This window comes from Chanodichthys erythropterus, chromosome 6 (genome assembly GCF_024489055.1).
Source record: "Chanodichthys erythropterus isolate Z2021 chromosome 6, ASM2448905v1, whole genome shotgun sequence".
In the NCBI taxonomy this organism is placed as follows: Eukaryota; Metazoa; Chordata; class Actinopteri; order Cypriniformes; family Xenocyprididae; genus Chanodichthys; species Chanodichthys erythropterus.
In genome coordinates this window covers 11,806,354-11,830,490 of record NC_090226.1, presented here as the reverse complement: position 1 = coordinate 11,830,490, position 24,137 = coordinate 11,806,354, and the positions used below count along the sequence as shown (strand labels likewise).

General features: G+C 35.7%; 1 protein-coding gene across 3 annotated transcripts in view; it reads left to right on the top strand.

Moving 5' to 3' along the window:
* The window catches only part of fbln2 (fibulin 2), a 68,226-nt gene extending 64,543 nt beyond the window's left edge, over positions 1-3,683 (top strand). For all 3 annotated transcript variants that reach the window (XM_067388047.1, XM_067388048.1, XM_067388046.1), the window contains 2 exons: positions 89-212; positions 2,272-3,683. In XM_067388047.1, coding sequence (XP_067244148.1) covers positions 89-212; positions 2,272-2,629 — 482 coding nt within the window. In that variant the 3' untranslated portion in view covers positions 2,630-3,683. The remainder of the gene's footprint in view (positions 1-88; positions 213-2,271) is intronic.
* Positions 3,684-24,137: the final 20,454 nt, after the last annotated feature.

The window sequence follows — 24,137 nt, the reverse complement described above, 5'->3', positions numbered from 1 at the left end:
GTAATGGAATGAAAGTTTTAAGCAGTCTCAGAGGCCTAAATTTTCGATCGGACATATATTTAGCTGTTGTCTTCCCTTTCGTTCTCAGATATTGATGAGTGTGCCATTGGATCGCACAATTGCTCTACTTCCCAGACCTGTTTCAACATCCAGGGAGGCTTCCGCTGCCTGTCATTTGCATGTCCAGACAACTACAGGAGAGTCTCGGACACGTAAGTATGGCCCGCTGATTTTCTTCCCAATCACATTTATCATGCAGATCACATATGGGCTTGACCTGCTACAGTGGCGGGACCCTGTCCAGCTTACCATAGTAATCAGAAGTTTTACACTGCTTAATGCAAGACGAATATAGCATCTGTCAGCATTTACTAAGAAATAAATTGCATAATGGTGAAACTAGAAATCATACAGATGCACATCATGCACGTATACTGGATCAGTACATTTGCACTGCTTAGAGCATAAGTACATTCATTGTAGCATCCTTGTGCCATCTGTACTGATGCTGGCACCTTACAGAGCATGGTCTCTGTGAAGCAAATGGAATGGAGCCAGATTGCTTTGATTAGGTAGTAGTTCAAACATGCACGTCTGGCCAGTGTCAGCAAGGATTCTGATTGGTGGGAACTCCCACTGCTCACCATCAGTCCTCTTGAGATTCACAGCAATATCAGAGATTAACAGCCCAGAGGAGTCAGCAGGGGCCAAAACACCTACGGTGAAACTGTACATATGGGTTGTGGTCATTTTAGGAGACGGTATCACTGTATTACTCTGTTGCTTTTGTATTTCGTGCTGAACAACATATTTAGTTAATCAGTGGAACAAGACAATCATGTTATAGGGTTTTTTAGGTTGTTTATCGGTTGTTTGATGGTTCTTATTGATCCAAATAAAAAAGCTTGCCACTAAGTGTCTATATGGGTCCTTCAAAGCAGGTTTTATCACTGGCCAGGTGAAAGTCGCAAATATGATCATTTAGAAAAGTAACAGCACGCCTCTCCACAATCATCCGCACAATTTGAGGTATCATTCAGCATTCAAGCTTTATTTATCACTTAGGGGGGGGTTCAGAGCTTAAAGGGATGATTAACTCAAAAATGAAAATTCTGTCACCATTTACGTACCCTTATATCCAATAATTTTCCTTGTTCTATAGTATGTTTTATTATGTTGCTCTTTTGTTTTTTTCGTTTCGATTTTTGTTTTGTTTTGTAGCAGTCACCTAGATTTGTTAACACTATTGTCATTCCAATGACTTTCTTCTAAACACAAAAGAAAATATTTTAAAGAATGTTTTACTGTTTTGTCCATACAATAAAACTCAATGAGGTTTACAAATTTAGGTCACTGTTACTACAAAACAAAACAACATTGGACCCCATTGACTTTCATTGTATGGACAGAGACATTCATATTTTTCAAAATATCATCTTTTGGGCCAGATTTACTAACAGCTTCCGCCAGCGCAAACCCTGTTTTGGTGTTAAAAACTACTGTCGGGATAAATTACTAAAGACACACAGTTTAATATTAGTGTTTTTGCAGCTGAGTTTCCGTTTCAGACGCAAAATTTATGGGAGGAGAGTATTTAAATGAATCGCGAATGCGATTTACTAATGTTTGAGCTAGTCAATTTACTGGTATTTGCGCCATTATTTAACACCCAAAAAAAGCATGTCTTAACCCATTTTGTGACATGACTGCAATTGTTGCTGCTTGGAGGAGACAGTTAGTGTGTGGTATAAGGGAGAATTATTAATTTCTTTGAAATGCCAGAGGAAGATGTTATCCAAACATTTCGTTTGCCAAATATGTATATAATATTTGCCAAATATTTGTCATATTACATGTAACAAGTTGCGCCTGTGTCGACCCACACCTGATGAGCATCAGCTCTGCTTATTTGGTAGAATGTGTTGGTCATTAAATGAATGATTTGATTGCGTCTGTGTTCTTTAATTTGCGCGTCAGCAGTAGATCACGCGTAAAAGTTGCGCATTTTGTGGATTTGCGCTCTCACGCTAATTTGCCCCGTTTAGTGAATCTGTCCCTTTATGTTCCACAAAAGAAAGTATAAGTCTACCAGGATTGGAACAACATGAGAATTTTCATTATTGGTTAAACTATCCCTTTAGAAGTGTCTGTTAATTTCATAGGTGCCATTTTAGATGTTTGACTTTAAAACACAACTCCGGCCAGGGTCTTTGCAGAACAAATTCTTGCACATTCAACAGACCAAAACTCTCTCCTCTCCCATGTTTGTAGACGCTGCGAGCGAGTGAGTTGCCCCAACTTCCAGCAGTGCCAGACTATGCCATTACGCATCACGTACTATCAGCTGAGCTTCCAGACCAACATCGTCATCCCAGCTCAGATCTTCCGCATCGGACCTTCGCCCGCCTACTCTGGCGACAACATCATCATCAGCATCCCTCGCGGAAACGAGGAAGGCTATTTCAGCACGCGGAAGCTCAACAGCTTCACGGGCGCCGTGTACCTGCACCGGCAGGTGCAGGAGACACGGGACTTCCTCATCGACGTGGAAATGAAGCTGCTGCGTCAAGGAACATTCACAACTTTCCTGGCCCGCATCTACGTGTTCATCACAGCAAACTCCATGTGATGTTAGCACTCGTCTAGTGACGCCTTTGATTTCGCATGGTGCTAAACTCAAGCTTCAAGCTTCTGCCTTGAAATTGTTTGTCATCTGGCAGATCTTTAGGCTTCTGTTTGCCTAACGGATTTTGCTCGGTGAGACTTTGATGGGACTCTCCCACTGGGATCCAACCGCTTTGAGTTGAGTGAGAACAAACAGGATGGAGTACAGAGACTGACAGAAACATTTGGCTTTTAAAAGTCCTAGTTTTTCCTCTTCAAAGTATTGAAAGTACTCTACACCGGATGCTATTTATACTGTACCAGTTTATCTTGATTGCCTGAAACTGCTTTTTATAGCACTTCATTACTTTTCTAACAACACAATGTTTCTCCTCGGGGGTTGGCAGAAAAGAGCTGAGGTAGAGTTACACATTTGTAATGGCTGTCACAATTCCTCTGCAGGCCATTCAAGTACTGTGCCATTTAAACGTCTAATAATTTCACAGCTCATTCCAAACAACTGATAACTGTATTTGAAAACGTATCCGTGATAATTCACTTGAGTTCCTCAGTTCAGAGCCCACCGTCCTGCGAAAGATAACATTGTGTTATCATGTCTGTAATCATTGTGTTAAACACTTGCAATTAAAAAGCTGTATGATTGTTATTATTATTTCAAATGTTTGTTTCAAACGCGCTCCCTTCATAGCTCTTGGTGCTAATATACCGTTTTGGAAACGTTTGACACTCCAAAGCAGCACTGAGAATGTTTCATTGTTATACATCATTTTGTATGTCTTTACTTTGTAATACTGGACCTATTTTAATGTATTACTGTCTTGAAAATTCATCTCAGGGTAAAAGCATAAAATCATCTCGATATACTCTCATGCACAGCTTTTCTGAAATTATAACCCCATTCTAGTCACTACAAAGAAACATATTCGGTATCAACATAATAGTGTTTCATACTCGTTCAGTTCATGGAACAACCAAATGCATCCGTATATTAATGCAGTATGTATTATCTGCCTTAGTGGATTCAATTCTTCAATAAAGCAACACCAATCCTTTTGTTAGTATATTAGTGATTACTTGAGATGTTTGTCAATTCTGTTTGCTTGTTTCATGAAAAGTTAGAGATTGCCTCCTAGTGGTGAAAAATGGAAGTAAAGGAAAGCTTGTGGCCTGAGGCTCCCTTTGCTTCCAGCATGTTACAGCAGCTATAAACCATCATCAGATTTTATGATTGCACAACTAATGAAGCATTTTATTGAACTATAAATTGCAACATGAAATCAAATCTGACCCTATTTATGTTTTTAATTCATGTTAATAAGAAAAAAAATGTTTGTAATCTTTAATCAAAGAGTAATAACTTGCTCTTCCTCAGAAAGGACCTTTCTTTTTGAGAATGTTAATCAAGAGCCATACTTAGCCATTGATCAATTCCCAATGGATGGAAGTCCCTTCTCACACATTTTCTTATTAAATATCCTGTTTCACTCAGAAATACTACACATTACAGAGGTAAAATGAGTTGCAAACAGCATTTAACATTCAGGAAATGGCCTAAAGACCAAAAACAACTCTGTATTATGTGTTGGCATTTATATTGAAAAGGTTGGCTGTTTTTGGCTTTTGGAACAGCCTGGCAGTCGAGGTGCTTTGCTCTTTACTCCTCTCATTGTACTTTCCATCACAATTCTCATCAGACCTCGGCGCTATCATTTTCTGTCGCACCCTGGAGGCCTCTCAACCCTGCCTTTCATTGTGTAGGTATCGGAAAAGGGCGTGCGTTGTTCAAAGCCGGCAGCATGGTCCTGTATGTAGTACATCCCTACAGATAACCTCTGGCTGCAAGTGGGATGAATGATACGATTCGTCAGCTCAACAGCACAGCATAAATCACACTTACTCTAGCCTGGTTTTTAAAAAAAACAAAAAGCACTGATTGTAGAAGTTAGTCAGGAAGTATTCATATAGTAATTGCTGTCGAGAGCATATTTATACTTTATATTTACCCACATGTCTAAATAACCTGTTAAAGGGTTAGTTCACTCAAAAATGAAAATTCTTTCACCATTTACTCACCTTCAAGTTGTTCCAAACCTGTATGAATTTCTTTCTTCTGCTGAACACAAAAGTATGGCCCCACTCACTTCTATAGTATGGGAATACTACAGTGCTAGAATGGATTCTGATGACAGAATTTTCATTTTTGGGTCAACTATCCCTTTAACTGTCACCCCCCTTTTCGAGCATAGATCTGACATTAAAAGGGTTAGTTCACCCAAAAACGAAAATTCTGTCAGCAATTACTCACCTTCATGTCGTTCCAAACCCGTAAGACATTCGTTCATCTTCGGGACACAAATTAAGATATTTTTGATGAAATCTGAGAGCTTTCTGCCCCTCTTTTAATGTTACTGTTCGTTTATAACTTTGAGAGAACCTTGCCAGAAGGTTAGCCAAAGTTCTAAGAACTTTCCCTGTTAGCTGGGCTAATGTATTACAATAAGATTCATATATCAATCTGACACTAATATGGCCATAGATGACTTATGGAGCAGTTGCAACAAGTTCCATTTGACGATGTTGCACGGGTGGCCCCTGTCCTCCCTGTCGACAGTCGAGGCTCAAACACTTCCGCCCATTGAGATGCCGTCCTACACACACTTAGGAGTGTGCTGCTTCTTACAGATTATCGTCTTCCCTCTTCATGCTTATCAGTGAGGCTAAATATACATTGTGTTTTTGGAAAGCAAGTGTTCAGCCCAAGGTGGGGAAGCCACTGAGAGGCACATTGGCTATTCTTTATATGATAAAGATGCTCACAGGAAGTTATGAACCTTGTGATAATATTCACACAAAGTCTTGATGATTCACCTATTCAGTGATTTTATTTTGGGCAGTAAAGTATTTAGAATTTTTTTTAAAGTACGAATTTACTAATATAGTTTAATATTTAGAATTAGCTTTTTTTTTCTTATTTTTCAGTTTTCATTTTAATTTTAGTTAAATATTATAAAAAATATTATGTGCGTTTGTTATTTTTCTTCGATTTTTGTTCTTTAATATTATTATTTAGGTTTAATTTATTTCTTTATTTCTATTTCTATTTTTGGTTTTTATTTACTTCCACTTAGTAATTTTAGTACTTCAACGTATTTCAGTTAGTTGTCAGTTGTCTATTTTTTTTTTTACTTTAAGGTTTTCATTCAAATTGTATATTTTATTTCATTTCAGCTTTATTTCAGTAATATTTTTATATAGTTTTAGTTACCATTAATAACTATTGTAAACCAAGTTAAATACAAATGCATTATGTAGAAGAGCTTTTCTTAAAACTAACATCACTTAATTAACTATTAATTAAACTTAATATTAAAAAAATAAATAAATTGTAAATGCTTAAAACAAATGGCCCCAATGTGATTTTTAGTGACTGTATGATGTGATTTTAGATACAAATGTCTTGTTTCATTCTCAAATGAATCAGAATTTTCAAACGACTATTGAGTGACTGAATCAATGACTCATTCATAAAGACGGCATATAGGCTAATTAAATTATTTCCCTAAATAAATGAATCAATGAATTCGAAATAGCATACTTCCAATAAATGTATTATTTCTGCATATATTTATATAAGAGTACATGTAAAGGACTAAAGTACATTGAAGGACTTTTATTTTGATACGGACTTGACACGCAACATTTGGACTGTGTAAGCGTGCCCCATTTTGATCGATTTTTTTTTTTAGCTCTTATGGTGTCTACATAAGTGTCACGAATAAAACGCTAATAGAAAAATCAGTTTAAGGAGTATTTTAACATCATTCCAGTGGGGTAGCACTACTTCAATTTCAGTCATCTTTTTAAACGAATCAGATGATTCATTGACTCATAAAGTCTCAAAGTCATTTGTCGCCACCTACTGGCATAACGATGCAAAAAAAGATTCACAAATCCGTGTTACTAATCCAAAGCACATTGTTATTAAATATAAATCCAATTTAAAAAAAAAAAAGAAAAAAGATTGACAGTCTTTCAAGAATGCATAAACACACACAAGTCGAATTATACAGTGAAAAGTCCCAGAGCTGCACAACATTATAAGAGTGAAACCTTGAATGCTTTGCTCCTCTGAAATTGTAGAAGCTCTGTCAGCTCCAAGAATTGGTATGATTATAATTTTGAAAAACGTACAGTGAAAACGAACGTCAAACCTCCCTGCCATTAAAAAAAACCTGTTACAAAGCACAACTGAGATCTGCAAGTGCTGTCGTGCCTGTGTCAAAAATGCAAGTTAATTACTGAAGTGGATCATTTACTGTGCTAGCTATTTAAATGCCCTCTCAGCAGCATCTGTTTTGATTCTTTGATGCCAATCATCTGAAATTTACATCTTTAATCTGCATGCTTTCAACTTCACAATTTAGTTCTTTTCACCCTTAAAGCATACTGTTCTCAATCCTTGCCTTCAATCAATTGAAACGAGTAAACCATCTGAGCTCAGTCAATAAGAACTTAAAGAGGTTGTAATTAAATGAAATTGAATTGCACTTACACAGAGGCAGTTTCTGTGTGAGAGTGTGTAGGAAGCTGGACCTCACCCTCTAATCCAAAACGGGTAGGCTATCTGAAAATAAAAGACGGGATCATTACCTGTCCGTGGTGAGCTGGGTCAAATCGAAGGCTTTCATCAGTGCCTGGTTACTCCAGATTGATAAGTGTTGTACTTCAAAAGCCTTGTACTTCAGCAGTTCCCCTCAGATGACCTTCCCATGGTCCTCAGGTCAGCATTAAAGCATGGTTCTTAATTGCTCTGGCCATTAGCATTAACATTGACAGGCTGTCTGACTGACTAACATCAGAACAAGGCGTCTTCTATCTGTTTATGTCCGCTTTCATCAATCAGTCTGCATGGCAGTGATGACAGAAACATGCAGAATATGATGGGATCCAACAAACAAAAATTGGACTTGTTATTACATGTTGTGAAATGTTTAGACAGATGTTTCTCATTTCATTTCTAAATGAATCAACATTTTTGAATGAATCAGTTGAGCCAATGAATCAATGACTCAATCATACAGACAGTGGCTGTGTCCGAAATCAAATACTCTCTTGAGTAAGTACATATTTTAAATAGGTAATTACTTCACGACTACTAAAAAAGAATGTTCTATATAGTATGAATATAATCTGGACGTACCAAATTTGCCATGTTGCCTTTATCACGTGACCTACCAGCGTCAGTTGTTTCACTGCCATTCGTAAATCCTCTCCAGTGGCCTCATGGGATATTAAAGTGTCCATCTGGGTACTTTTGCCTACTCTTTTATAGTACTGTGAATTCAGACTTTGGTGACATACTGTTTTTCACCTACTATATAGTAGGGAAGTATGCGATTTCGGATACAGCCAGTCAGTGTAAGTGAATGAGTGAATAAGTGAATGAATGGTTGAGTGAATGAATCAATGACTCGTTTATAAAGACATACATCACTTATCGCTAAATGTATCAGCATCTGAATAGGATAGTGCCATTTCTTTATAAGACATTTAATGAGAATTTTTCATTGCTGAAAGAATGTTTTTGAACGAATCGGTTTAGCGAATGATTCAATGACTCATCCACAGTCTCTTGTTTTCTTGTTCCTGAATGAATCAGTGTTTTGGACGAATAATTTGAGTGAATGTTTCACTGATTCAAGTGGTCATGCAGCAGGAGATGAAAGAGGGAGTTTCAGCTTTCGGCATAATCGTTAATGCTTCTATATCTCAAAAAAGCTTCCGGGGGAATTAAAAAACATCAAAATATGTCTAAAAAACACACACATATATATATACTGTTTAAATATACTGTTTGTATACACTTTGCATAGATATCTGAACCCATCGGTACAGCCATAATTAAAATGATTCAAACACATTTTTTCTTTATTTGAAGGAAAGTTTAAATAAGATGTCTTATACACTTATCTTGGATGTTGATTTTTCTAAATCCTCTGAGACAGAATTGTAATAATGCTCAGATCATAAAGAAAGAAGGATCTGTATGTTCAGTTAATTACTATCCTGTGGCTGGTGAAGGAATGTTCACTTGCACAACACACTTGCGTAACCTGTTTTAGTGTCAGCCCATCAAATACTATATGCTCACATTTTCCATTCCAGCATGAGCAAAAACAGTGGCTGTAATAAAATAACATCAGAGAGCACAGAGTTCAAACCTTTGACCTACTGTAGGGTGTCTATCTTCTAGGGTAAAAAAAATTGTATAAGATAAAGAGTCAAATTTTGGCTATCATTTTGGCAATTTTGTTCTCTATAGAGCTTTGTTATATTGTTTTGATGCTCCCAGTCTATGTTTAGCATAGCAACACCAGTAAACAGGGTTGCCAACTTTGGGACTTTGGCTGGAGTGAGACTTTGTAAAAATTTCAGTTTGCGCGTGTGCGCGGAGAAAATGTTTGGTAACCCTAATTTTAAAAATCAATGTCAGTCCATGTTTACTTAGTATCATTGGGGTGAAATAATTTATTTTATTTTTTGTCAGTTTTGTTACCTGACAGGGGCGGAGCCAGACATTGTAAACATTAGGGGCTTATTCCAAATCTATATTTGTCCAAAGACATTTCAATTTTCTATTAATAGCTTTAATGACATGAAAGGAGCTTTTGTTGTCGTATGAAAATGTACATTATTTGACACTGTAATTTGTAAAACTTTGTTGGATGTACCTCTGCTAGGGGGGTCCGGGGGTATGCCCCCCCCCGGAAGAACATTTTGTACATTTTAAGGTTAAACGTGCAAGGTTTTCAGCCAATCAACGATCAGAGAATACTGCAGTGAGAACGCTGTAGGGAGATGTAACAGCTGTGGGCCTTAAACTCCTCTCCTGTCATTAATACGCTGTGGTCTAGTCATCAACAGAAAGTAACGGATTGAGAGGGGAGAAGAATGGATTTTGGCGTGACATTTCTTGCGTGTGCGTGAGAGCGTGAGATTGATGCTGAAAGCGTGAGTGTCACGCCAGATGCGTGAGAGTTGGCAACCCTGCCAGTAAACCATATGCGTGAGAATAATCCATTTGTTTGTTATGTTTTTAATTAAACAGGGATAATCTGTTTTATCTTCCTCACAATGTTTTCATTTGTTACACAATATTTCTTTTAAGCATACCTTTGTTTTGCAATAATCCATAATAATTCATCTGAAATACAGCTACAGTAAAGTCATGTTGTGTCAGATACAAACAGTAAGTCAGGGCTCCCATTTGATTTTTATCTCTTTGTAATATGTATAATTACACCGATTTCAGTGGAGGTAGTGAAATATTATTCTTGGAGAGGGCAATAGTGGAGAAAAAAATCCCCCTAATTTACACAAGCCTATTTTCTTTTTCTTTCTGTTTAGAAAGACTGAATGGTATTCTGACTAGAAAAGCCTATTACACAATGAAAACAGTTTATCTGTTATCAAAATCATTAGCAGCGTGCCATAATAAATAACAAAGACACTTGCTCAAGACACTACAAGAAGAATATCCCAAAGATGAAATAAAAGAGCTGAGGAGTAGACTGTACATTAATACATGTTTTTGTAAGAGATGGCTACGCAAAAAAAAAAAAAAAAAAAAAAAAATTATATATATATATATATATATATATATATATATATATATATATATATATATATATATATATATATAGTATATATATATATATATATATATATAACAATAATAATAAATAATTCCTAAATAATATCAATTTTACATAATTCTAATAATACATTACAAAAAAAAAAAAACCTTAAATAGAATGGATAACATAATTTAGCCAAAATTAAGCTGTGATTCAGTGTGGGCTAGATAGTTAGTTTTCTGAAAACATGTTGGTTTGTAGTTACTGATATATTTCCTATAAATATTTATTCATTTTTTTCTTACAATAACTTATTACAGAGTTATAATATGAGAGTTAAAAGCCATAAACAATAAAATCGAGAACATTTTGGGGCCATTTACAACGTTTTCAACTAAAAAACACTTTTTATGCGTTTTGGCTGTTCATTTACATGACAACGGCGTTTTGATGGTCTGAAAACCCAAACCTTTGAAAACAGGTTTCAAAGTGTAAACTTTTGAAAACCGGCTCCCTGTAAACAACAAAAACGTGAATCTGTGAAAAGGATGACATCATGTACATTCGCATTACACGTTCAGTCTAAAGTGTTTAATCGGCATCTAATGGCCTGCCAGCAGAATATAGCTTTTTTAGTCATTTTCACAGATTCGTATGAATGGGGATAGTTCTGATAATGTAATCTTATCATGTAAATGAAATGTAAAAATTTTCTGTACACTCAAAAAAATAACTCTTTGAATGAACATAAAAAAATCATGGAAAGGATTTCCACATGATTAAGTTGCTTTATTTCAGCATTATGCAGTTCTGTTATTCCAATTTAATGTACTTACGTTGGGTCAACTTAATTTATTAAGGTTGATTCGACTTATTTACACAGCTTGACAAAACAACTGACTAAGGAAGAAATGGTTCCACATGATTGAGACAAGTAAAATCGAATAGAATCAACCATGTTAAATTAACTAGAATCAATTGTGTTCATTTAAAATAAAATAAAAATCAATAAATAAATAAACAAAAAAGTGTTTTCATATACATTGATTTTTACAATTCATTCTTCTTGTTTAATTTTGTGATTTACATAACTTTTGTGATGTTCTGTGTTAGAAATTGAGATGTGATACTGGATTCATCCTAAATTCAAATTGTTTTAACCAAAAACATTGTAAAGCCTAAATTGATCATAAGGCTATTGGTGGCAATGGTTTTACAATCAACACAGGTTTACAATGTCTTTGGGAAATGCAACCTAGAACACTACCACTGTGATTACTTTCTTATTAAAGTAATTTAAAAGTTTGTTAGCAGGTCCTCAACCCAAGCACAAGTGCAACAATTCACCACAATGGTAACCCTACAGCTATTAATTAACAGAAACGTTTAAATACCAACATAATAGAACAGTAAACATTAAAAAGTCTTTCCATTTTCTCATCTTCCTAAAAACTGCTTAAAATAACACTTTATTTCAACATTTACACTCCTAGTTCAGCCCCTTTGCAAAGCATGATGGGAAGTGAAAATCCTGTTTGATTGAGTCCTGGTTGGGTTTACTTGATTGAAACATGTTATTCCAATATGAAAACATCAAGTTAAGTGAAAGAGTTATCGTTTCAAATCAAATTAACATGAATCAATCACATTTAAAACAGAAACCTGATACAATGGTGTTGAATCAAAATAAATTGTTTAAATAAAGTGAACAGCATCAAAAATCATTTTTTTGAGTGTATGATAATTAATAAACTATAATAGATTGACCACTATTGAACTCAGTATTGTAACGCCAGAGCTCTGATTCAAGCCAAAGTCCCTTTCAAGGAAAGTCTTTTTAAATAGTCTGTGATACATGCTGGGTGTTTTGTACTCTTGTTCCCAGCATTCATTGCAGCATGACACTTTTGATTGTCACCTTTGTTGAGATTCATGTGCTGATTCTTGATGTCTTTGTGTATGGTGTTAGAGTAATTTTTTGCTTTGGTTTTATTCCATATAATTTCAGTGATAGTCGGTTTTGTTTGGTTGTGAAATCTCAGGCTACGTCTACATTAATCCAGAGACATTTCCAAAAGTTACTCATCCACACTGAAACGTCTAAAAACACTTAAATCACCTTACTGCGCATGTATGAAACACACTAAAAGCTCACGAGATGAGACGCTGTTCTCACTCACTGTTGCATCCAGTTCGCAATCAAAATCAGGTTCAAAACTCAACTGTCATATTTTGCCACGCAGACAGCAAATGTGAATAAATTCTGTCATATTTGCAGGAATGTAATATGAAGATTCTACAAAGAAGATTCAATATCTTAAGAAATCGCCATCTCAGTGTGGACGGAGCGCCAAAATGGGGAGAAAAAGATTTTTTTTTTTTTTCATTTTTCAAATAAAAATTTTAGTGTGGACAAGCCTCAGTCGGTATCATTTTACTATGAGATTTCAGTGATGGTCACTTTGTTCCTTTACGAGATCTCAAAAGCAGTCAGTTTCATTCCTTTATGAAATCTCAATGATGGTCGGTTTTGTTCCTTTGCGAGATCTCAATGATGGTCGGTTGGTTATGTTCCCTAACGAGATTTCAATGACGGTTGGTTATGTTCCTTTACGAGATTTCAGTGAAGGCCTGTTTTGTTCCATTATAGCACACGTATGTCTGCAAGACGTCTGTTAAAGATCACTTCATCTGGAAAGCATCTGCTGTTTACAAACATCTAATAGACGTCTTTAAGATGTCAGTTTTACATACATTCTAAATCATAAACATCTTAAAGACATCTTTTAAACGTCTATTTGACATCTGACAGGAAACGTCCTATAGACGTATTCCAGATGAGCAAACACCCTAAATAATACGTCTTCCAGACATAAACACACACATCAAATAGACGTCTCCGAGATGTATGTGTGCTTCAATGATGGTTTTGTTTCATTACGATATTTTAATGATGGTTGGTTTTCAGTGTCGGTTTTATTTGGTTACAAGATTTCAATGACAGTTTGTTTTTTCTGTTACAAGATTTCAATGATGATCAGCTTTGCTCCATTATGAGATTTCAATGGCAGTCAGTTTAGTTTTGTCACACGATTTCAGTGACAGTGTTGGCAGTGTTTTGTTACGAGATTTTAATAATGGTCGGTTTTGTTCCTTTAGAAGATCTCAATAGCAGTCAGTTTCGTTCCTTTACGAGATCTCAGTGGTTGATGGTTCTGTTTTTTTTATTTTAGCTTATTACAACTGTACTGGGGCATTAGGACCCACTCAGGCAACAGGTTGATCAGACCCACTAGCCTCTTTAACACCTCTTTTTACAGCAATCTCCCATCCAGATAGAGACCAAGCTCAATCCTGCTTAGCTTTAGTGAGTGTGCAGGTGAAAGCTTCAGATTAACTGCTGCAGGGGTTCACAATCATCTTTCCAACCATAGACCCTCTTACGTAGAAATATAAATCTGAACAATGGTGACATGCTTCATGCCGCAATACAGGTGCTGGTCATATAATTAGAATATCATCAGAAAGTTGATTTATTTCACTAATTCCATTCAAAAAGTGAAACTTGTATATTATATTCATTCATTACACACAGACTGATATATTTCAAATGTTTATTTCTTTTAATTTTGATGATTATAACTGACAACTAAGGAAACTCCCAGTACCTGTACATTCTATGTATTTGGTTATTTTTGGTCGGTTTTGCTGGGTTATGAGATTTCAATGACGGTCGGTTTAATTCGGTTATGAGATTTCAGTGATGGTTAGTTTTGTTCCTCTATGAGATTTCAATAACAGCTGTTTTTTCAATGACAGTCATGATTGAAACAATTCTAACTGTTGGTTTTGTTCAGTTACAAGATCTCAGTGATGGTTGGTTTTGTTTCTTTGTTCTTTTACGATATTTCAAAGACATTTGGTTTTGTTCTGTAGTGAGATTTCAATGACAGTCGGTTTTCAGTGTCTGTTTTGTTCCATTACTAGATGATGATCGCTTTTGTTCTTTGTGCTTTTACGAGAATACAAAAACATTTGATTTTGTTTTGTTATGAGGTTTCAATGACAGTCTGTTTTGTTTCACTATGAGATTACAACGATGACCGGTTTTTACAGGATCTCAGTTAGTTTTGTTTGATTATGAGATCTCAATGACAGTTGTTTTTTCAGTCAGTCCTCTTCTCACAGCTACCCAGTCTCTCATCTGGCTTAATCCTACTTAGCTTCAATGGATGTGCAGGTGAAAGTTTCAGATTGACTGCTGTAAACATTCTCAAGCATTTTTCCAACCGTGGACCCTCTATCTCAACAATGGTGACATGCTTCATGCCGCAATGCATTCTATAACAAACTATTATTAAGTTGAAATTAACTGCATTACATCTACATGATACAAAATAAAAGAAAAATAAAACAGATTAGACCACTAGATGATGACAACCTCTTCATCATCATGCCACAGTGCATGCTGGGAACAATAGTACAAAACTCCCAGCATGCATCACAGCATGAATACATTATGCAGCTGAATCGTCCTATTATTTTCTTTAATTCTAACTATATGCTTTTATTTTTTGCTGTGGTTTTTGTTCTGTCTTTTAGTAGCTTTTTGTGATGTCCAGAGTTGTTCTTGTCTGAATATTTTGTTGTCACCATTGTTGAGATTCTTACGCTGATTTCTCATATCTGTGTTTGTTATTGTAGATTATTGCTTTTTGCTCATCTTGTATCTGGTTTTTGCAATACAGTGCAACGTCATGTTTCAGTAAAACAGGGTTTGTAATTTAAATGTCTTAAGGGCAAAACACAATTATTACATTTCAAATGACATCAGTAATTCATGTTATTGTGTAATGATTATTATAAGAAAAACATATTATAAGAGTTAAGAGCCCAAGTAATGGAAACACCAATCACCATTATGGTGAAACAAACATAAACGTTAAACTTCTGTTAATTCTTAATAAGAACTTCAGTAGATGAATTACAGAATAAAGTCAGTCTGGTTAATAATATGTGAAGCTGTAATGCTGTTTGTGGAGTTGTTTAATCCTCCTCTGCTGAGATCTGGAGAGATCTGGGGCCTCATGAACATACACACAGAAAGCCTTTCTTTCAGGTGTGAAATCTATAAATCACAAATGATCTTGATCTTGCTCGCAGCTGAATGGTTTCAGTTCTCCATGTTGTAAACGATACTTAATTAATGTAATTTACATATAAAAGATCACCAGTCATCATCCAAATCCTTTAATTTAGAAGGATTGGCAAGCTGAAGAATAGCTTAGATTTTCAAAAACCTGCAGTACTCTGACAAGGAAAAGTGCATACGTTTGCTCAGACCCTGACGTGGTAAACAGGAGCGCTCCGCCCAAGTGCCATCATTCCACGCCACGTGTGCCCAGATCATGTGGGCTGGATTTGGGCCAGCACAAAGTTGCTATCTGGGAAGTGTCATTTGGAACTCATTTATAGAGTTATTTTTATTAAAAATATATGTTGATAATGATTAAATACTTCAGAATTTTAATTTTGGGGTGAACTATCCCTTTAAGTCAAGCCAAGCATGCATAAGCTCAAATGTTAAACTGCTCTTTTGACTAGATTCTGTCTGGATGTCTTACTGGAGGTCTGAATCTGAGATATCTTTCCACAAAAGACTTGGAATTAATCCAATTAGTTGCATCCCTGCCCTATGTTTCAAATCCATCTCGGCATCTTGGTGGTCCGCAGCAGTTTCTCACCTGACCGCGTCCCACAGGTCAGTGCATCAGTTCACAGAATATGGCTCAGAGATGAGGCTTCTGTGCGGCCTAATATAGCTTAATATTCTGCTGCTGCTGAAGGCTTGTCACTTAATCAGGCATTGGATGGGCTTTGATTCATCGATCAAACATTTATTATAGCTCTTTTTATCATCTCATCTTTTAATATATCTTTTGATGGATGGGTTACTTTGACTTTCATGCACACATACACTCTTATCCTTTCTATCATTTTTATTTATTTTCTTTGAATAAAGTATTATTATAATTGTTTTTCTCTGCAAACATATCTATTTATTTCAATGATTCCCATAAGTAAACAATGTAGATGACATTTAAATGTATATTTAAATAAATATATTATGTTTTAATTTTTCAGTAGGCACCATGAGAGAGGGAAAAAATAACAATAACAGGCGAACATTACTTTTATATTATTTAATATAAAGGACAAGAGCTTTATGGAATGCATCTCAAAATGTTTTCCGATAACAAATCATCTCAACAATTTTCCTTTCATATCTAATGTTTTTCTATGCACAGAGACTCCTGTGAATAATGATCATCTTTTTCCATGTTTGATGGATCTTCATTATACCCACATTCCATTCCCGTTCTCTCAACTATTCCATCTTTTATTAAGTGAGAAAAATAGTTTCTCTGAAAGCTCAATGCATCCTTGAGTGAGTGCATCGCTTATAATTACAGCACACAGAAGTATAATTGTATTTGGTCTGAAGAGTGGGGGTGAAATAATATTAAATTGTAGTTAAAGGTGCAAAAAAATATTTGCTCCATATTACTCTAATATGTCCTATTTTAAAAATTTATCAACTCAAAATAATTGAGTTCCCTCATTAGTGTCAAAGTACAACCAAATAATAATGATAGAGAGTGCTCATTGGTTTCAAATATCTCTTTTTAATGCAAGGATTTATAATATATATATATATATATATATATATATATATATATATATATATATATATATATATATATATATATATATATATAATCACTTTAGGAAATGAGTATCATTTAACTTCTTTGACATTAGAGAATTCATTGGACAAATAAAATAACATCTTTTGTCGGCTTCATTAATTGCAATATGCACAATTCATAATACAGTGAATTGTGTTTTTGGCTCAACTCTGAGAAAAACAAAACAAAACAGGTATTTGGAACCGATTTCTGTATCTGACGTATAGAAAGGCAAACAAAAGCTCTTCGGTTTTTACTTTTATAATATATGTGGTTTGATTGCTTTCTCTGTGCACTTAATATAGTTTTATTAATGAGCTTGTGCTAAGCATAATGCCCAAGAGGAACTAAGAAGGGCTTTTAAACTGCAAAAGTGATGCAAACAAAGGTTCAGCATGACTTCCTTTGATCCCTATTCAGTGAAATAATTGCAAGTATGAAGCATGAACGGTAAAGGTGCGTGTTCTTGGACGCTGTCCAAGCTAAATAAATTCAAGGGCTTATTTATATCATCACAGACTCATCCATTTAAATCTGTCACACAAATATTAATGTAAATAATGTGTCAGCACTCTTCTTTCAGTAATAAATGGTTTGTGCATTCAAATAGAGGCATGAAACAAAATTATACTGCAGTTTACAATTTTTATATCCATAATGTCAAGAAGAGAAGAGAAGTGTCTTACCGGCTTTGTTTAGAAGTCTTTATTTGTACTTGAGAGCCCTGAAATTGATTTGCTTTGTCTATGAGCATCCCTCACAATCAAATCCATGACAATCCCTAACAATCCTTAGTGATCTTTAATCTTAGTGATTTCTGATCCCTATGCAATTATTTATTAAATATTTTATTATTGTATCTGTAAGCATCCATGCATCATCATATCTGTATGTGAATCGGGCAGTGATTTATGAACAAACACATCCGTGGCAGAACTCAAACAGTGTCATGCTTGTTTGTTTTCTTCATGCTATAATGAAAATGTTTTCAACCATAACGTGTCAGTTTGATTGATGGGTGGGTGTATATTCATATGTCATGTGCCGGGCCCCATCTGTGCGATAAGATGCGTGTTTGTTAGCATGGGTAGAAACATTTGAGAAAGCAGAACCACAGCAGACTGCCGTATGACAGGAATGTTCCTGGTGACTTCATACTGTCTGATAATCACTCCTTGCTTGTTTGGTGTAAAATAAAATAAAATAAAATGAATCATTAAAAAATAATGTAGTATAAGACATTAAAAAAAAAAGTAACTATAATAACATCAGGATTAATAATAATTCATCTATAATAAAACAGTACATTCCTGGATAATAAAAGGATTCATTGTGTCTCCTGCACTTTTATATGAATACATGTAGATCACAGAGCTAATATAATCTTGGCCACTAGAGGGAGCTCCACCAATACCGAGAGCACTAAGAGAAGCTGGCAAAGCAAACTACATCCCTATGTGAACTTCAAATTTGAGATTCAAGATCACTGTATCACCTTAAATAAAAGCAGGTAAGGCAACTGGAATTACCAATCTATTATGATCATCATAATTCTGGTTCACTGCAGTTTCATGTACAGTAATAGTAATTCAAGTGGTTTTTCATATCGGGCCAATGTTAATGCTTACCATCACTGTCTTTTCTAACGTGTAAGCCTTTTTGCGCATGCGTGGAGCAGAAAGGGCGGCAATATTTCGCGGCGTGTTTCTTTAACTACGGGCAGTTTTTATCTTGTGGTCTTTTAGAAAATAAACTCTTTTAAAACACACTTTTCACACACTCACTAGTTTATTTTTTGTCCACTAACAAATGATATTCATAAATAACCCCCTTGAAATTCAAGTTTCCACCACATCTCAAATTATTGTGTGTTTACTATTATTCTGTGGAAAAAGTTATATTTTAAAGGTGCCCTTGATTCAAAAATGAATTTATCTCGGCATAGTTAAATAACAAGAGTTCAGTGCATGGAAATGACATACAGTCTCAAACTCCATTGTTTCCTCCTTCTTAAATAAATCTCATTTGTTTAAAAGACCTCCGAAGAACATAATGTTACGTAACAGTCGGGGTATACGCCCCAATATTTGCATATGCCAGCCCATGTTCCCAACATTATGAAAGGCATTAGACAAGGGCAGCCAGTATTAACGTCTGGATCTGTGCACAGCCGAATCAACAGACTAGGTAAGCAAGCAATAACAACAGCGAAAAATGGCAGATGGAGCAATAATAACTGACATGATTCATGATAACATGATATTTTTAGTGATATTTGTAAATTGTCTTTCTACATGTTTCGTTAGCATGTTGCTAATGTACTGTTAAATGTGGTTAAAGTTACCATCGTTTATTACTGTATTTGCGGAGACAAGAGCCATCGCTATTTCCATTTTTAAACACTTGCAGGCTGTATAATTCATAAACACAACTTCATTCTTTATAAATCTCTCCAACAGTGTAGCATTAGCCGTTAGCCATGGAGCACATCCTCAAATTCATTCAGAATCAAATGTAAACATCAAAATAAACACTGTACTTACGCGATTAGACATGCTGCATGACGAACACTTTGTAAAGATCCATTTTGAGGGTTTTATTAGCTGTGTGAACTTTTTTTTATGTTGTTTAAGGCAAGCGCGAGCTCCTTGGGCGTGGAGCATGAGCAATTAAAGGGCCAGCAGCCCTGAATCGGCTCATTTATAATGATGCCCCAAAATAGGCAGTTAAAAAAAATGAATTAAAAAAAATCTATGGGGTATTTTGAGCTGAAACTTCACAGACACATTCAGGGGACACCTTAGACTTTTATTACATCTTTTAAAAAAAAATTCTAGGGCAACTTTAAACATTTTTGGAATGAAGTTGCTGACTAATTTGTCTTGCTAAGGTGAATTTCATAGTTTAATCCAAAATTTAAAAATATAGACCTACTTTTATGTATATTTTGCATAATTTGGCAAAGAACAATTTTATTAATTTATATAATGCTATAATAATATCATGTTCACACAATAAATGCTGAAATGATTTACGTTTATTTCAGTATTTATAGAGATGATGATGATATAACAGCAAAACTTAGCTATATACAATTATATATGTTTGTTTTAACAAAATAACAAGTGTCAAAAGAAGAAACACTGACTGTAACATGCTCTGCCTTTTCTTGTAAATGTATGAGCAATGTTGTATGTGACGCTTGGGCTCATCCTTTTAGATCTCTGTGGAAAAGGTCGGAAGCTGGAGGACGTCCCCTGAGAGAAGTGGTTTTGTTATTTTCCGTAAATTGGGTTGTTCCCAGGAACTTGCGCTGATGGTGTTCCAAAGCAGGCCATGGAAAATACACCACCTGTTAGGAGTGGTGCCACTGAACGTGCCCAGGACGATGTCCAGGCACTGACCTGCCATGGACTATATTTGGATATCAGGGGCACTGCTGATGTCAAGAATGTTTCTCTTGTAAAAAAGACTATCACAAAAGTAACAATTTGTTTAAATTCTGTGCCACCGGATCTTATGTACACATATCATTTTCATCGGCTTCTTTAGTATACTGCAAATTTTAGATCACCACTGTGATTCATACTTTTAGGAAATCTGTTTATTGTACGTAAGTTTATTACGCAGAATCACACCACCTAAATGACTGGAGATGCAGTGTTCCAACTGCGCTGCTGTCTCACCTCAGAAAACACAGGGAATGTGGCTACATGAGACTGTGCCTTTTGCATTTGGTCCTTGCAACTGCACTTATGTCTTGTGCAATCTCTGGCATTGTGGAGTGTAAGGGCTGTGCACCCTCCCTATCGACCCGATCTGTTCGCCTTGAGGGCTCTGATAAGGGGAAGGGTGAGCACGTCTGATTCTCATCTCGCCCAGTCAATGGCCTACGCTGCCCGAGTACAAACACTTTCATTCATGCTCTCTTATCTCCACTTAAAGGCCTGAGATGTTTTGAGACACAGGGACTGTGTTCTTTGTTGGATGTGTGGGACAGTTTGGTTTTGCGTCTTTGAGTTATCGCTGTATTCAGTACTGATGTAATGTGTTGATGTAATTTGTCATCACACACTATATTATAAGAAAAATGTCAGGAGTGAAAATGTCACTACATATGAAAGGCAAGACGTGGCCTGCATTTGAACAAGCTTTTTAGTTTTTTCGTTTAGAAATTTCCTTGTTGAAATGTGTTGAATTGTATTAATTAGCGATGAGCTCTTGATTAACCCTTGTTGTCTTTGCGGTTCCCCAGAGGCTGGAGAAAAATTGCTCTTCCGTGATGTTTAGAGAAGCGGCAACCTGTGGATTAAGATGCAAGCCGACAGAATTCTGGCTTACGCAGTCTGTCAGTCCGCAAGCTCATTCATCCACGCCGGTCGTGCAAGATCCCATCACACCTTAGAGTTGCTTTTGTCAGGTAAGCAACACCAAGACAAGCAATTCTCTCCTGGGCATTTTTTGAAAAGGATGGCAAAGCTTCACTGATGCATTACAGTAGCGAGGCACTCATTCATGTTTTGGCATGTATATCAGCTGTGGAGATCAGAATAATGAAAATCATTTGCAAACTATTGGGATTTTTTTTTTTATATAATATTAAGATCTGTGTTTCTCACCAATTTCTTTCTTTTTTAAAGGCTCGAAATGTTTTAAAGATGAAATCTAGGTTTGCTACCAATCTGTGCTCTGTGTTTTGACATGTAATGTCAAAAGCATTCCTAACGTGCATAGTCGCATAAAAGCATAACACACATTACATTCTATGGGGCTTTATCTTATGTACTGTATTGTGTGTGTACGTGTTTAATTTATGTATGTGGCAATTAACTGGAGATCATCCAGAAAGCGGAGCATAAATTTTGCAAGTCACAGAAGAACATGTTTCATCATGATACTAAGCATCTAAAATTAAAAACTGAAAACAGACCCTCATGGTGATCCAAACATCTATGAGTTTCTTTCTACTGTGGAACATACTTTACAAGATCATTGGAGTCTAACAAAATGGGACCCCGTATGGACAAAAACACATTTTTCAAAATATCTTCTTTTTGGTTTGGAATAGCATGAGGGTGAGTGCATGATGATATTTTTAACCCTGTGAATAACCCTTGATTTTTTAAAGGTTGTGTCATCTTGAATTTTCCTTAATGATGATGACTAATGAAAGTGGTTTGGTGCAGTCTTTATTCAGCTTTGTGTGAAAACCCCTAAGACGTTTTTTTAAATACCCTGATTAGTGCCTTCATTTGCAGGTGATACATTAACGAGAGTTCACCAAACCACTACGGGAATTTCCATCAGCAAAACAGATACACTCGTCTGTGTTTTGCATTTTCAACCCATATTGTTTATTGTTCTGTGAAGGTTTTTGCGAAATGCTTGCCCAAGGCATGTTATGTGCTTTCAAGAAAACTTTTATGCCAACCAGACAGTTGACGGAAGCCTTTGACTTCCATAGTATTTTTTTTTTCCTACTATGGAATTCATTGGCTACCGTTTGATTACCGACATTCTTTAAAAGTGCCCTAGAATTAAATATTGAATTTATATTGGTATAGTTAACAAGAGTTCAGTACATGGAAAAGACATACACTGAGTTTCAAACTCCATTGTTTCCTCCTTCTTATATAAATCTCATTTGTTTAAAAGACCTCCGAAGAACAGGCGAATCTCAACATAACAACGACTGTTACGTAACAGTCGGGGTGTACGCCCCCAATATGCCAGCCCATGATCGGAGGCATTACACAAGGGCAGAACGTCTGGATGTGCACAGCTGAATCATCAGACTAGGTAAGCAAGCAAGATCAACAGCGAAAAATGGCAGATGGAGCAATAATAACTGATATGATTCATGATATCATGATATTTTTAGTGATATTTATGAATTGTCTTTCTAAATGTTTCGTTAGCATGTTGCTAATGTACTGTTAAATGTGGTTAAAGTTATCGTCGTTTATTACTGTATTCACGGAGACAAGAGAGCGTCACGATTTTCATTTTTAAACACTTGCAGTCTGTATAATGCATAAACACAACTTCATTCTTTATAAATCTCTCCAACAGTGTGTAATGTTAGCTTTAGCCACGCAGCATAGCCTCAAACTCATTCAGATTCAAATGTAAACATCCAAATAAATACAATACTCACATAATCCGACGTATGCATGCAGCATGCATGACGAACATCTTGTAAAGATCCATTTTGAGGGTTATATTAGCTGTGTGAACTGTTTTAATGCTGTTCAAAGCAAGCGCGAGCTCTGGGGCGGGCGAGCGGGAGATTTAAAGGGGCCGCAACCTTTATATTGGTGCATAGTTAATGATGCCCCAAAATAGGCAGTTAAAAAAAATGAATTAAAAAAATCTATAGGGTATTTTGAGCTGAAACTTCACAGACACATTCAGGGGACACCTTAGACTTATATTACATCTTTTAAAAAGAAGTTCTAGGGCACCTTTAAAATATCTTCTTTTGTGTTCAACTGAAGAGAGAAACTCTTACAGGTTTGGAACAACATGATGGTGAGTAAATGATGACAAAATTTTCATTTTTGGGTGAACCATCCCTTTAAAAGACTCTGCATACCTTCCATTAGACAGTACATAATGTTTACTTAACCAATTGTAATAATTGTGAGATCATAACACAGTTGTTTGCGAAGAGGATGCTGAACAACATGTTATATAATTATGAAAATGAGTACGACCCTGAAGGATTTAAGAGATTTCAAGCTGAAATACGTTCATGGCCTTGTCAGTCTCAAAGCATTTTAGTCCAATGCTCTGCTTACATAAACTAATTCACCAAGAAAGTTTGCTCCTGCCAAGCAGACAAATGTTCTTTGTAAAGTGAACCTGCCAGACATACATAAAATTGATTGCTGAGATAAATGTCTGGTAGAAGTTGTTATACAATTCTTGTTTTCTCTGAGATTGTTATTTGGCTAATTTCATTTATCTCTTTTTGTGCATGGCTTACTCAGATAGCACTGTATCTGTTTAAAGACGGTGTGGTTATCCAGTCATTCAGTCAAATCCTTACATGATTTTATTCAACATCACATTGAGATGCATTTTACACCCTGCACACAAACCATTGAGGGTGATCATTCAGCTT